The sequence below is a fragment of the Patiria miniata genome, unplaced genomic scaffold, assembly GCF_015706575.1.
Source record: "Patiria miniata isolate m_02_andy unplaced genomic scaffold, ASM1570657v1 HiC_scaffold_1, whole genome shotgun sequence".
Lineage (NCBI taxonomy): Eukaryota > Metazoa > Echinodermata > Asteroidea > Valvatida > Asterinidae > Patiria > Patiria miniata.
The window spans coordinates 19,628,306-19,642,893 of record NW_024037047.1 but is presented as its reverse complement, the minus strand read 5'-3'; the positions used below and the strand labels follow the sequence as shown (position 1 = coordinate 19,642,893).

Sequence of the window (14,588 nt, the reverse complement as noted above, 5' to 3'; positions counted from 1 at the left end):
ACCCCACAGTGCATGTGCGCGTGCCCGTCCTTTTTGCATTGTTTGCGTCATATTGAGCACGCGCGCTTTAGCTTAAACAATTGAAAAGAACATCAGTGCGTGGTGGTCCAGGTTATACTGGCACGTTTGCCTCAGAAAATACTACTTTTTTGCAGATTTTTCGAGAACCGCTCATCCAAACCACTTCAAACTTGACACTGCACATTTGGTGGCCCCGAGCAATACACCTGCCGATTTTCAACTTCATACGGTGCCCGGTTCTGGAGATAATCGAAATACAGACAGACAAACAGACAGACACACCCACAGAGATTCAGAGATACTTCACAGTGATCCAGTCATTGTTCTTGGAGCGCGCCAACATATATCACGCGCGGCCGAACGTCCCAATAATAGTGACGTCACAATTCATTGCGCAATAACACAACTCCAATGGTAACAAAGGAAGTCGCATTGTTTCCATCTGAACAGTTCAGTTGTGATCAACAATAGAATGGTAGCATTAATTATTCAAATAAATCACCAGATAACTGTCAAATGTGGTAATGGCCAAACATTTACTTCAGACAGTGGGAAAAAAGGAGGGCCAAACCTCGCGACAACGGTGATACTTTGGAGAAATTTGCTGCAAACAACTCACCATTCATGTAAGTAAATAATGATAATATTAATAATAATAACTTGTAATAATAAAGCGTATGTATCCGCCAATATTGTGCTCAAGGCGCTACATCATTGTCTCCCTGCTCATTGGGCAAATGAAACATTTCGAGCGCCATCTCAGCTCCCTGGGGAGTATACAGCTCAATGCCACCATTTCGGCGCAGAGCAGCTAAAATCAACCACAATAACCATCACAGACTGCCCTCACAGGCACCCATTTACTCCAGAGTAGGGAGAAGCAATGAGTGACAAAGTGCCTTGCCCAAGGGCACACGTACCATGACCCCAGGCTGGACTCGAACCCACAACCTGCAGCTTTACCCGCAGACCACGAATTCAATACTAGCAGACAACGATGCCATTTTTTTGTCATCGAATTTAGATGTTATAATGGGAGATTAAGAAGTACATGTACGCGGGTGTTTTTGTCGGGTGTAACCAAGAAGGATATTTTTTTCTAGAATACAGAAAATTGTCAGTTTTTGAATACGAACGAAACGACAACTGGCCACGCTCAGTATGTGTCGAGTTCTTGCAGGGTTGATTACAATATAAAGTAAAACATGCATGAGAGTTCAATAAAATTTTGCTGAAGAGTCCGGATCTTGATGCACACTCTTTATTACATTTCCAGGTGAGTGAAATGTAATGTACAACATTAATTTGCAAACACCAAAAAAATTATAAAATGAATTCTCCAAGCATGGCACCTTGTGTGCAGTTATTTTCAAGAAAAGTTCAATTTTTGTATCATTATCAATATTTAACGCTGATCGGACGACCATCGTTGGAAAACAAACTGTCCGGTTTCTTTAAATACTGCCCCCAATTTATCCAAAATAGTTAGTCCACATTTTGTGATCTCCGATTACACAACGGTGGCAAGCCAGCTGGTCTGGTTCGCTGACCTGATAATTTCCCGACGTCTATCAGTTGCTTCGTTTCGTCCGAAGACGGGTCAGGGAACCAGGCTACATGAACAACATTTTTCTCTTGATTTTTCCAGGATCTATGCACACAAAACCTTAAACAGGTCAGTGTAACAATATTTGCTTTAAAATACTAACCCCAAATCCATCCATTTCTGAAAATTGCAGCAAAAGCAAATGTTGCATACGTGTATTGCATTTAAGACGTTCTCTTACAAGGCGGAAAATACAGAATGGAGCAAGCCCCCCCCCCCCCACACACACACACACACACACCCACACCCCCCCCCCCCCCATCCCACCCCCCCCCCCCCCAAGCCAAAAGTGACGATGTCATTATTCTTGGTCAATTTTTTAAAGGTTGAAACAAGAGCCAAGTTGAACCTCAACAAGACAGCACCGATGGTTCAACTGCCAAAGATCTACGCTTCAGGAAACACCGTCACATCCCTTACCAAGTCAAATGCATATCTGACAACAAACATGAAAATACTCGTCAACAAAAATAACAACAACGACGAAGGGAGTGACACAGGAAACAAAGCAAGAAACGCCGGTGAAACAGCCGGCCGTACAGTTGACGATAAACCTGCAAGCACCAGGGATTGCAATGAACGACTAGCACCAACTACAGGTACGTAGCAACAAGTAAACATGCTTGGCCGGCATTCGAATGTGTAGGTCCATAGCCGTATAAAGAGAGTTGCGACATGAGGGTCACACTGTTTGGAGCCAAAATGGCGGATTATGCATCAGTTCACATAATAGTTCGTACACAATTATAGTCGCACGCTGCACTGTACACATAATGAACGGCCATTACGGTTCAACAGTCTGAAGTTGTCGCAAATCTCTCTATATACGGCTCTGTGTAGGTCATGCACACCACCCCCCCCCCACCGCCAACCCCCAAAACAATTAACAAATACTTTATGAATAAATACAAATACACTGAAATTAATAGTGTTAACCTTAAGTATTTTTTAGTGAGTCAAAGGCTCATGTGAAACGTAAATGTAATGTATTTGTATGCACTCTTTTGAATTCAATCTCATTTTGCCATTTCCATGGTAAAGTTGGTACCAATATGGTGTGTATGCTAATGCACATTTCCATATTCATTGTATTTTCATTTTTTATTTTTTTTTGGTGATTCGTAAGGCCAGTGAGCATTTTTTTTTTCACAAATGTTTTCAATATTGTTCAAATGTTTGGGTTCACAATTTCAACAGAAAACCCCTAAGGCCAAAAAAGTCTTTGATTTCTGGTATGGAGCTTGCCCCAAAAGTGGTACGTTGACGCAGTGGGTTTTTTTTTTTTTTTACTTTTCCTTCAAATGTCGGCTGATGACTGCAAATGGTGCCCGACTAAATTAAGTGCAAAATGTATGGGAGCCCAAAGAAGCCACACAAAGCTTATACTCGATCGTAACTCCATCTAAAAGCACGTCAAAATTGTGCAGCAGCAAGATTCCAGTCAAACCAGTGAGTTTGGTGGTTTTGAGACATCGAAAAAAATTGAAATTTGCCAACGCGCATGGCTATGGCGACGTGTGCGCAGACCAGAATCCGGAGATTTTTTTTGGCCTAAACCGAGCAGTGTTTTCTTGAAATGACATCACGGCAACAACGCCCTCAGATGTCCGGAAAGAAGTGCACGTTTCACGTTTGCACAATTTACATAACAAATGATGTCAATTAATGTTCATACAGTTAAGAGGAGTAGAAATGTAAGCCAAGTGTGTTTCTAAGAACGAACAATTTTTTATGGCTCTTCTCTCTACGGATTTTTGAAATAAAATGAGAGGTGAGCAAAACGGGGCGAAAGTGCACCCGCTCAAAAATAATAAATGATTTGGTATGTCAAAACCAGGCAGAATTGGGTAGCGCTGCGAATGGACAAACAGCTGCAAGAAGACATGGGGTGATTTTCTGCGATTTATAGATGTTTAAAATGTGTGATGTTATACTCATGTTTAAAATGTTCCATAAGTTTCAAACTGAAATTTCATTGACAACGTATTTTTCAGAGTGGCATGCCATTTCCCAGATGATAGTTTGTTTAAGAGTTTGCTCTGAAATGTCGCCAAATCAGCGTGACATTTCGGACGCTCTGATTTCATTATTTAACAACTTCGCCTTGGAATATCCAATTTCAAAAAGCAAAGTGGCGTTTGAAGATCTAATGTCCGACATAATTATTGTTCTATTATTGCTATATTCTGAACATCGACTTCTTGCCCAAAAGTGCCCTACTTTGACATTCAGTGACCACAATATTTATGTCTTATTTTTAACTGGGTAGCCCATTCAGTGGAGTCCACTGGTCGCCCATGGGGCCCAGTAAGGAGAAGACAATGTTAAAAAATTACAATTTAAGATGTGTGAGAAAAATCCCACAAGAGTATTCTGAGGAAAACTCACGGAATCAGGCTAGGACTGAAGACCATATCCACATATTGGCCCAGGCAGGAATCGAACCCGGGTCACAGCGCTACCACAACCTGATGACAAGCCCCAAACCCCAATGGCCAGCTGACCGCTTGCCCCCGAGATAGTATTAGATTCTGACTCCACCCTTGTCATATACATGTATTATACGGGGTTGTAGAAAACTGCAGGGTCCCAAAGATACGCTTCCAACTTGACATTATTATCTTCCCAGCTGCCATGCCATCAGGCCGAATTGTCGAATCTGGAGACGAATCATGGAGAAACCCAGAACAAGCCAACCCCGACCTGACAGGATTCATTCCACTCCGCCTGCCTCCCATGAATGCAAATCCGCTCGGGATATTTGATAGACGAAGACGGGCTCAAGAAGAGATACTTCACGAACTACAAAGAGAAGGTTTCAATAGACTTGAGACCTGATGACGTAATGGCTTTCTTTACATATGCGCTTTCCTACGGGAGCGAAGTTGGGACGCAAAAACGTAGCAGGGACCGTCTACTACATATGAGAAGCGCACATATGTCAACAAAATGTGACGTCATTAGGTCTCAGGTCTATTTCATAAGACTTTAAAACTGCACTACGGAACTTCCACGATCATTTAGCTAAAAGCAGACTGATCCATTTAGCCCCGCCCAGTACTCTTCCATGCCACCATGCCACACTGCGTGTTCCAAACGCGCATGTCGGGCGCCCGTGTGAACGCATCTTGCACTTTTTGTTTTTGTTTGAAGCCTTGATTGCATTGTATGATGGGGATCAATGGTTTGAAGCAACATAAGTGCTCGAAATCTAAAGACAGGTGTTCAACAACAACTAACCCGATAAAGCGTTAGCCATGTGAATGCTGTATTTTCCGAGAAAACGCAATATTCTGGATCTCGATTCAATAGTTGCTGAGTCATGACACAACCCCGAAATCCGCATTCGGGACGTGATTCTCATTAAGTTCAGCCGATTGTTGCTACGCGACGACACACACTGAACCATTGATCTCCATTAGTCAATGCACTGAACCTACGAATTCTCGTTGATGATAGCAACCGCGCGCGTTTGTGCGACGTACCGACGTTTGCACCCATTCACGGATTCACCCAACTACAAAGTTGTAACGGAAATGTCCAAAAATATGTCACTTGCGTCATCTTTGGGGAAGGACCTTCTTTTATTGTTTTCTTCAAAATGACAGCATGCTAAAAGGAATGATTTCACGTTTAGTGTCATTACTCTCATCAAACCAAGTTTTTAACAATAATTTGGTCAGTTACTTATTGGATAGATGCGAATGGGCTATTTACCTGTTCATCACAGCTGTGATTGGTCAAAACATCAACTATTCAGTTCATTACATCATGTCATTTTGATTTTAAGTTTGTTGCTTCTCATCGTCTTCTGTCGTGTACTTAGGAATTGTAGCTGATCCTCGGGTGGCAATAGGAGGCGTGGCATATGATATTCCTAGAAAACACCATAGGGGGCGCTTTTCTCCATTCCATCATGCCATTGAGTCTGTCCGCGGGCCTCTCAGAAAGGAACGAGAGAAAATGCCTCTTCGACATCTGGACCATAGGATCAAGATGTGCAGGGCTCAGAAGAGAAGAGATGTAAGATTGACAAACCTGACTTTTTAAAGGACAAAAATATAATAAGATGGAATTTTGCGTCGGGTGATATAAATCAAATTAGGTTTTGCCCTTCACCGACGTTTAAACACTGTATACTCAGTGTGTTACCTCCCGAGTGAAAGCTGGAAAAAATCACTCGGGTGGGACTCGAACCCACGACCCACGACCTCCTAATTTGACAAAAATATAGGTTATCGTCCATTGTATTCAAACCAAATAAAACAACAAAACAAAAGGATGAAGAAATTCTCCGACTATTACTTATTCAATTACTCTCAGTGGCGTATATCCAGCTTTTGATATGGGGGGGGGGGGACAACCGCACTCAAACATCCGTGCCGACATGGGGTTTTTTTCACCGGACAGTTGGTTTCCGTAAAATCAAAAAGGCAGGGTGGGGGTTGGGCTGGTACCCATCTTTAACATGAGGGCGCTCTTCAAAATACTGACCATTATTATGCATACTACAAAATATATGCCGATTTTCACGGCGCATTGCATTGGTTTTGGTGCTTGGTTGTCTTTGTTTTTGTTCATGTCATAACTGTATAACCATTCATTGAATTAGATGCTGAAAACATGACTTTCAAAACAATCCCCTGGGTGAGGGCAAGGTGCCCCCTGCACCCTGCCCCCCCCCCCCCCCCCCCGATATGCCACTGATTATTCTACATTCCATCAACTGCTTAGTTACATTACAATTTAAGGTCTTTAAAAGACAGTTCTTTGTTTCAATAGTTCACTGCAAATGAAATGTCCACACAGCCACAACGTAGAGCAACATGTCCATGTTAACAAAAATGTATACAAATATCCTCAGCATGTTGAACTAACCAAGCTGGTACGCCTTCAAGACAACGAAAACAGACTGCAACAGGTCCGCGAGAAAATGGAGTACGACGAAGACCTAAAAATACGACAGACCAGCGCCCACATCATGACGAAGTTGGCTCAGGGTGAAAGGAACCGGGAGATTCGAGAGAGGGACTTGAAATGGAAACGGGAGGCAAGAAGGTTGTACAGGGAGCAGATTAGAATGATAGGAAAGATGAAAGGAGGTGGGATGAAGAGGAATCAAGACCATGAATCACCGATGGAGAAGGAAGATGATTGGGAATGCTAGCTGACATATTGCATGCAAAGTCACTCATTATGACTGAATTATCTAATGATATAATTATTGGAACTTGGTTTACCCCGAAATGCTGCAAGTTTGGGTTTGTGCAGTTCTTCCATGTAAGGAATATAAAATCAACTGAGTTTGCTGTTTGGATAGGCGGCACTTGGGAGGGGGTTTGTCGGGTAACTCAAAATGGAACGTTCGTTTCTCAGTGACAAGTTAACGCATTAGTATTATACAAAGAATTGTGAGTGCAATGGTAAGAATAATTTGATGGGGTGACGAATGAATTTGTTCTTTCCTTGCGAGAATGTGAATAAATCCCCGTCATCTGATTGGTCAGAACCGCCAAAATAGACCGTGCATTAAACTTCAATTTCTGTCGTGCGTCCGCGCGCGTCGTGCGTTGGGGCGCACATTTCAATGACACATGATCAACGATCCACCAATCAGATGACGGGATTTATTCAGGCGTTTTTTTTTTATGCAAATTGATCTTATCGCCTTAGCGAAGATTATTGAACTGGTTTGTAAAGCTCCTGGACTAGTTGATTAATAAAGGTCATAATTTGGGAGATCCCTTGAAATTCACATGGTGTGCTAAAATGATTATTTTGAAGAATTCTCTGTATGATAATTTCGGAAATATTGACATTCTGAAAACCAAATCAAATGTGTTCAATGGTCTTTGTTCTTTATTCAACCTTAGCGAGTTTTTTGTTTTAAAACATCTGAACTTAGGAAAGGTCATGAATCTGAAATTGCTTCAAAGTTGCTCTGAACACGTTTCTCATTGAAGTGCTCTTTTACTAGAAAGGCAAAAGTTTCTATTCACTTTTGAGTGAGACATCCAGCAAAAACTGTTGGAGTTCAAGTTTGGACTATTTCCCTAATTGATTGCGGTCCGGTGTACATTTTGGTACGGTGCCTTGAGGGCGCAAAACTATCAAAACCAAAAACGAAAAGCGTCTTTTCAGAGGGTTAAAACACCTACAGGGAGTGAGAGGAAAAATAGCAGTTAAATTTCTTGTAAATATAAACAAACATATTGAAACTCGTCTGGAGGGGAAAAAATCGAATATGTTGAAGAGTAGGAGTCGAGCAACTATTAAAATGTCTTCAGATACACAACATTGTCTGTTTGAAAATTTTGGAAATAAATGAGGAATTACAGTCAAATTTATATTGTGTGTTGGTCTAAATGCCTATTAAATATAAAAAGGAAAAGTCAGAGATTCGGAAATGTCTTTATCGTGGTGATAAAACAATGGTGTTTAACATAATGTGTATAACTTCCAAAATAAAAATGTAATAGTTTTGACGATGAGTCAAAGTACACAGCGTTGCCTGCGTGAAAACAGCGGGAAATACTGGATGAATCAAAGTTTTATTTATTTGTGGATCGTTTCCTCGTGAGGCTGATTGGATTCGATTCGAAAAAGTCAAAGTTTCAGAAAAACGTAATCCATGATCACCTTGGAAAGTTCTCCACAATAAATTTCTTCTTTATATTGGAATTTTGAGATAAAGCTCACAAAACACAGGCGTCTAGTTTGCAGTGAATTATGAACAGCGCCCTCTCCCCGGCGCGTTTAGAACGCGCCGGGGAGAGGGCGCTGTGTTACGGGTTACCGAAGACCCAAGAGAAGACGCCGCTGAATGGTCAGAATCTCGAGGTCAAGATGCAGTCTTGTTTTGCATAATTAATCGCCGAATCTGCTCGCATAGACAAGTGGGACTGTGGGTCTTAATAGGAAATGGCGGGATTTATGAACACGGGCGTAGAGGGCGTGTGTGTGGACGGTTTCACAACGGCCTGTCGGCGAATTTACTGTCAACGCATCAAAATTGGTCCGGCCACGCCCCCTTATTGCAGCTAAATATTAGCTTCGTCTGGAGGTCCGTCTGACACTTTGTGGTCGTACCCATCCCATCCTTATTCGTGGCGACAGGAGACTAGGCTCTGTGGATAACAGGTGACACTCAGACTACCCAATCCCCTCCTATTTCTCCTCCTATTGCTTCAACCTTGCAACCATGGACGTCGGGGCAGGCCCCCCCCCCCCCGGAAAAGCAAAGCAAAAAAAAAAGGATGAAAAAAGAGATAAAGAAAAAGAAAAAGAGTCGCGAAGTCATAGTGGTGTATATTTAATGGGTTGGGGGAGGGCAAAATGTCCCTGCCTCCCTCTAAAATTGATAAATCGAGAAAATCTTGAGAAATACAGGAATTTTTTTTGGGGGGGGGAATATGTTTTGCCCTCCTCTAGAAAAATCCTGGCGACGCCCATGCTTGCAACAACCCACCCTATCCCTAGTCATGGCGACATGCTGGAAACTGGGTTCCGTGGATAGCGGGTGATACTCAGACTACCCAATCCCCTTCTATATCTCCTCCTATTGGTTCAACCTTGCAACAGCTAGAAATCAATGTTCTCATTCAAAATGACTGTATTCAACAAAAACGTGTCTTTATGTTTGTTATTCATTATTTTTCACATGACTTCGCACTTTTAATCTCAAAAATATATACATTTACAAAATAAAACAAATATTTACACTCCTACAGGTAATTAGCCACGGTCATAAATATTACATTAACAATTACTGTTTATTTATAGAAAGGACGTTGCATATATTTATAGACTGCATATATTTATAGACTCGTTAATTATTTTCATATTTAAAGACATAGTTTGGCTGCAAATTATTTAACACTTTCAGTGCACTCCCCTTTAAATTAAAAAAATATACGTACATCCAAAGACATTACACAATTATGACATTCCTTATATTTGGTATTTTGTTATTTCACCTCCAAGATAAATAGCAATGAAAATTGTACAAAGAAGGTATAATTAGTTTGTATCCTTATAAAAGATAACGAGAAAATAGTGTTACAAAATGTTATACAAGGCATTCTTAACTATACATGGAGAAGAACAGTCAAATACTTGACATCTTCAAATCTCAGTTGACGCCCTCAAGTGTCAAGCAGGGGAGTGGACAAGGTGCAACTTAATCACTATACATATACTCGGCGGCAAAATTTGCAGGATGTTTTTGTAAGAAACGGAAATCTCGGCTCCCGGGGCCACTTTCCTTCGAAGAACAAAATGACTTATTTTGCCACCGATATCCTTTCTGAAAACAGACACTGGGCGAGCTAATGGCGTCAAGCTTTTCTTCAACTTAGCTGTACAATATTTGTATAAGCTTGGTCAAACGAAATAGTTATCTAAATCGAATTATCGTCTTTTACTGTTTACATCTTTCAATTCACAAATTCATACAACTTCTTTTTCTCATAATAGTCACCATCCATGCTCTATCATGTTAGTGTCTTCAGGATTGTCTGTTGTCTTCACGTTTGAGTTTATCAAAAGGATGTTCTCAAAATCTTTTATTTTAATATGTTATTTTTGCTGGAACCAAGTTGATATTAAGCAAGACTGCGTCAAACATTGACCGAGGAATTTGATGTATTTTGAGACGAGTATGGAGACGAAGCAATCTTTTCTATTTTGCCTTTCATTTGGATGACCATGATCATGATGGCAACCAGTAGAATGAGAAGAACGGTAACCACGGCAACCACACCGATGATGATAAGCTGACTCTGTTTTTGTGACCACAAAACTGGGTCGTGTGTGACGTCATCTTTGTCGTCAGGTGGCGGTGTTCCTGCAGCAGGAAGGAAAGATGTCAAGCAATAAGTGTTATGATGCAAAAAAAGTGAAAATTTTCAGCCAACACTGAAAATTGACGCAGAAATAAGAAATTAAAGAGTACTTTAACTCGGAGCAAAAAAGGAAGGGGTACATCTCTCTCAAAAACAAAAGGGCAAAAGGTGAAATGAAAAAAATAAAAAAGGCCGAGTACATTCCTCTCATAAAACATGACAAATGGTTGTGCTATGTTCACTTACTAGTTAGCGCATGGAGAAATGGCACTCTCGCTGGTGTCCGTGCAATCGTTGGTCCCAACACTGTTGAGGTTTGTGGTTGCGGAGTGCTCGGCGGCTTGCAGGATTTACTGCCAAAATCGAACTTCCAGGAGGGATCTGCGCATGCGCTGTTACTGCACTCAGTGTCGGCCCGAGAAGTGCACGGACTGTCTACTTTAATGCCATCGCCACATCTTGTACACTGGATGCATACATACGACCTGCGAAGTACACAAATAGAACAAAAGAGAAATCCTTAGAAAACTTTTTCCTTTATGCATTGGTGGGTTTTGTGATTGTGCAGTACACCATGATTTTAAAGTTAACACTGCGAAAAGGAATAAGGAATGTTATGTCAAGAACTAGCATTCGCATTCCGACCCGCATTTCCCATTTTGTAAACATGTTTTCACACTTGTATGAATAAGTGTGAAAATGTTTCCCACTTGTGTGAAAAGGTGCGAAAAAAATTTCCCAATGTGGGAGAAGTGTTTCATACTTTATAGAATGATAATAAATTCTCTGGGAAGAGAAAAAGTGTGAAGAGAAATTCCCATTCCCAGGTTAACTTTCAATTGCAATAGTACTGTACATGTGAACAATGTCAATCTCAAAGAACTGGCCTTTTACTTGGCAAACTCACGCACGTTTACGTTACATACCAAGTGTGGACATTCCCTTGCTTTCGTGTATTGTTAAGAAAAACCATTGAAAAAAAACTCATTTTTCTCAAACTGTGAAAACTCTTTCAACCTAATTTTTTTCTATGATCCCTTTTAGTGTTTCTCTTCATTTTGCCACAGATAAACCTTACCCAAAAGTGCCTCTAAACCTGTTTTCCAGAAATGGGGAAACACTGTGTGGACTTGCCCAAGTACACACAACGTCGCCTCTACCTGGTTTATGTGGACCTCTTTTGTTCGGAGGTCCACACAGTGAATGTACCCACTGCTGCATCCACACATTTTATTCAAAGAAACACACACACACACGCAAGTTTGTTTTACATGTCGCATACGCTATGTGGACATTTATTTGTTTTCGTGTAGTTAAGAAAACTCGGTACAAAAAATAACTTTACTTAAAATAACTTTACTGTAAACTTTACTTAAACTCTTTCAACCCTCATTTTTTTTTTTTTTTATTTCCTTTAATGTTTCTCTTCATTCTGCGACGGATTACTCCGACCCGAAAATGCCTCTAAACCTGTTTTTCAGAGAGGGCGAAATCTTTTGTTCACATGTCCACATAGTGACTGTAAGACAAACTCACAATTTGTTTTAAGCCATTACATAAACATTACTCAGATTTGAATCACGCATTGCACAAGTCTTCGGCCAAAGAGACGGGCATGGCAGCTGCGCCCTTGAATTTGTTAAATTGTAATTGTTAAATTTGTCATTGTTATACAATCAGAACCAATTTTCATAGAATGTCACATGCCTGTTGCACAATTTTCCATAAGTTGGTGTTTCTGCGAACAAGTCAAAACGCATGACTCACGCATTATGCGACCGTATTGTCCGTGTAAACAAACCATGGTTCCATAGCGATTGCTGTTTACACGTACACTCGTCATACTGTCATTGGCCAAAAGTACCTATGGCCATGGATCCAGTCATAGCAGGCGCGCAATTCGAAGAATCGTATCAGATGATTACGTCACTCGTGTGAAAATAACTCAATGTACAGCAGAAAACTGATCTACCTTCTTATACTGAGGACTAGAAGATTCAGAAACAAAGAAATCTCTCTAATTTAGATTGGAAATACTTTGAAAAAGAACAAATAATCTCGAATGAAAAGCTGGGTCTATTCGATTGATAAAATCATCCGGTCCCCTTATTTCAGTCCTTTGAAGAAAATTTGTCCATTGTGGATTTTAAACATGCAAATCAAAACAGTTGAAATTAAAAACATGTTCCACAATTTCATATTAAAATTTGCGTAGCATTGCACAGAAATCCAAAAAGGGGAGAACATTTTCCATATCTGATGAGGAATTTGTAAAATTATCTCATTGATTCCTGCGTCTAGGTTGGGAGATGTACTTTGTCGCATTGCTGTCTACTTTGAGTTGTTGATTTAGTAGATTCTTTAGGACGATATCAACCAAATTAGGTTTTGAAGGAACGTGGTATTTTCATCCTGAGCAAATTTAGGAACTCGTTAAAACTAAGTTATGTTTCTTTAACCGTCTTTTGTCAGCGGAACGATCGAAGAATGATCGAAGTATGATGGGAGTATATGTTTGAAGAATAGGGTTTTTCTTTTAGGATTTAACAATTTTATTTCCCTCTGCCGGGGACAACGGGTAAACGGTATATACCCTGAACATCACAGCATACTGTACAGGTAATATCATAAATAATCATTTTAGGCCATTGTGCGACAATAACCGTATGCCAAGAATTAAGACTAGAATCATTGATAGACATTCAAATATCTCTTTAATCTATCTTTTCTCCCTAAAGTAAAACTTGTCAGCAAAACGTGTCTTCCTCGTGGCCTTTTGCGAGAATTATTATTACAAATACTCACTGCTGCCTCCCGGGTTTGCGGCCATGTGGCCGAGAGAACACACGAACTCCAGCTTCATCCAACTGCCGCGCCTCTTCTTTGGATACAATGCTTGCATACTCCCCACAGTTACACCCATCAAATCTTGGGAGTCTTTCTCCTTCAATACAACGGTACTCTGGGCGAGTAGCGTTCGCCGATTGCACGTGAAGAAAGGAAACAAAGATGAGAATCAGAAGAACATCTCGCGATCGGATAGGGAAGAACGTTCTGCAGGATTGCTTGTGATTTGAATGCATGGTGGTCAAATCTTCATGTGCTACCGTCAGACACGTGTGGGATTCGCGCATCAAAAAGTCCGGACTCGACTGTTTCATTTTGTTTTCAAAGTACAACTTTCGTCCACTGTCTCCTCGTCTCCTTGTCCTCTGGCTCTGATGATGAGCAGCTCTAGTCAACTTTGTTTAACGAGCAAGCATATATGCAATGATGAAGTTGCGCTACAGCGATGTGCGTGTTGTCCCTTCGCCTGTCATGCAGTTATCTGACTACCTTTGCCATGCAGTTCCATGTCCATTATCACTGAAGAACCTACGTCAATGATATACGTCACTGGTGAGTCATTTCTATTACCGTCGCGCACGCAGTATGAATGCCTATGCACACACCCAACCAAAGTTGTATTTGACTGTGAACTTCAGCCTAGACAACTTTTCGCACCTGATGCATACAAAATGATATTGTATTGGGTCGGGCCATTGACGTCAGCACGCGCGCAGGGTGACAAGAAATGGGTACACAGTAGATTACTTTAACAAAAGGGCTCAATCATGAGGTAATTTCCAAAATATCGTCACTTGCACCAGCTACTGTGTTCCCGCAATGTACCTGCAGGGTTATCAGACTCATTCTCGAAAATTCCACCCAGGCCAATCAATTAAACAGGTGTAATCATAGCACCTTGAGCATGTAGCACCTTGAGCACCGTGGATACGTGCGCTAAATACCCACTCTTACTATTACTATTATTATACCTTTAAACTAAATGGCTGACAAGGCGTGCATGCATTGAATAGGATTTCTTGATTTTTGACAATATTTGGAAAATTAAAAGAGGGGTCCCTAAACTGATGGGCAGTATATTGGATAGCAAAATTTCGCCTATAAAAGTGAAACAGATTTGTATTTCCGCTTTAAAACTTTAGCAAGGCCTTTCGTTGCAAATGTTTAGTTTATGTCGACGTCAAATGCGGATATTTACTAAAAAAAAATCAACAACTAATCTCAACAAAATAGACAAGCAGTACCAGGAAACATCACGCACTGGGAGCGGC

The 14,588-nt window shown here is 40.9% G+C and overlaps 2 protein-coding genes across 2 annotated transcripts; one reads left to right on the top strand and one right to left on the bottom strand.

Annotated features, from left to right (window-relative positions):
* The first annotated feature begins 262 nt into the window (after nucleotides 1-262).
* On the top strand, nucleotides 263-7,974 carry LOC119724970. Its single transcript, XM_038196323.1, has 5 exons — nucleotides 263-647; nucleotides 1,953-2,226; nucleotides 4,257-4,442; nucleotides 5,454-5,650; nucleotides 6,492-7,974. Exons 2-5 carry the CDS (start codon nucleotides 1,995-1,997, stop codon nucleotides 6,792-6,794), a joined length of 918 nt encoding a protein of 305 aa, XP_038052251.1. The 5' UTR covers nucleotides 263-647; nucleotides 1,953-1,994; the 3' UTR covers nucleotides 6,795-7,974.
* A 1,264-nt stretch (nucleotides 7,975-9,238) lies between these two features.
* Nucleotides 9,239-13,987, bottom strand: LOC119724965. The gene is made up of 3 exons (XM_038196309.1): nucleotides 13,276-13,987; nucleotides 10,717-10,955; nucleotides 9,239-10,472 (listed from the first exon to the last, which is right to left on the bottom strand). Exons 1-3 carry the CDS (start codon nucleotides 13,629-13,631, stop codon nucleotides 10,246-10,248), a joined length of 822 nt encoding a protein of 273 aa, XP_038052237.1. The 5' UTR covers nucleotides 13,632-13,987; the 3' UTR covers nucleotides 9,239-10,245.
* Between the last annotated feature and the right edge of the window lie 601 nt (nucleotides 13,988-14,588).

Coding starts and splice junctions, on each gene's coding strand:
- LOC119724970 (XM_038196323.1), top strand. CDS start 1,995: ATGGTTCAACTGCCAAAGATCTACGCTTCAGGAAACACCGTCACATCC. Junction 2,227..4,256: donor ACGACTAGCACCAACTACAG/GTACGTAGCAAC, acceptor TTATCTTCCCAG/CTGCCATGCCATCAGGCCGA. Junction 4,443..5,453: donor TCACGAACTACAAAGAGAAG/GTTTCAATAGAC, acceptor TCGTGTACTTAG/GAATTGTAGCTGATCCTCGG.
- LOC119724965 (XM_038196309.1), bottom strand. CDS start 13,631: ATGAAACAGTCGAGTCCGGACTTTTTGATGCGCGAATCCCACACGTGT. Junction 10,956..13,275: donor CGCAAACCCGGGAGGCAGCA/GTGAGTATTTGT, acceptor TGTACTTCGCAG/GTCGTATGTATGCATCCAGT. Junction 10,473..10,716: donor ATTTCTCCATGCGCTAACTA/GTAAGTGAACAT, acceptor TTCCTGCTGCAG/GAACACCGCCACCTGACGAC.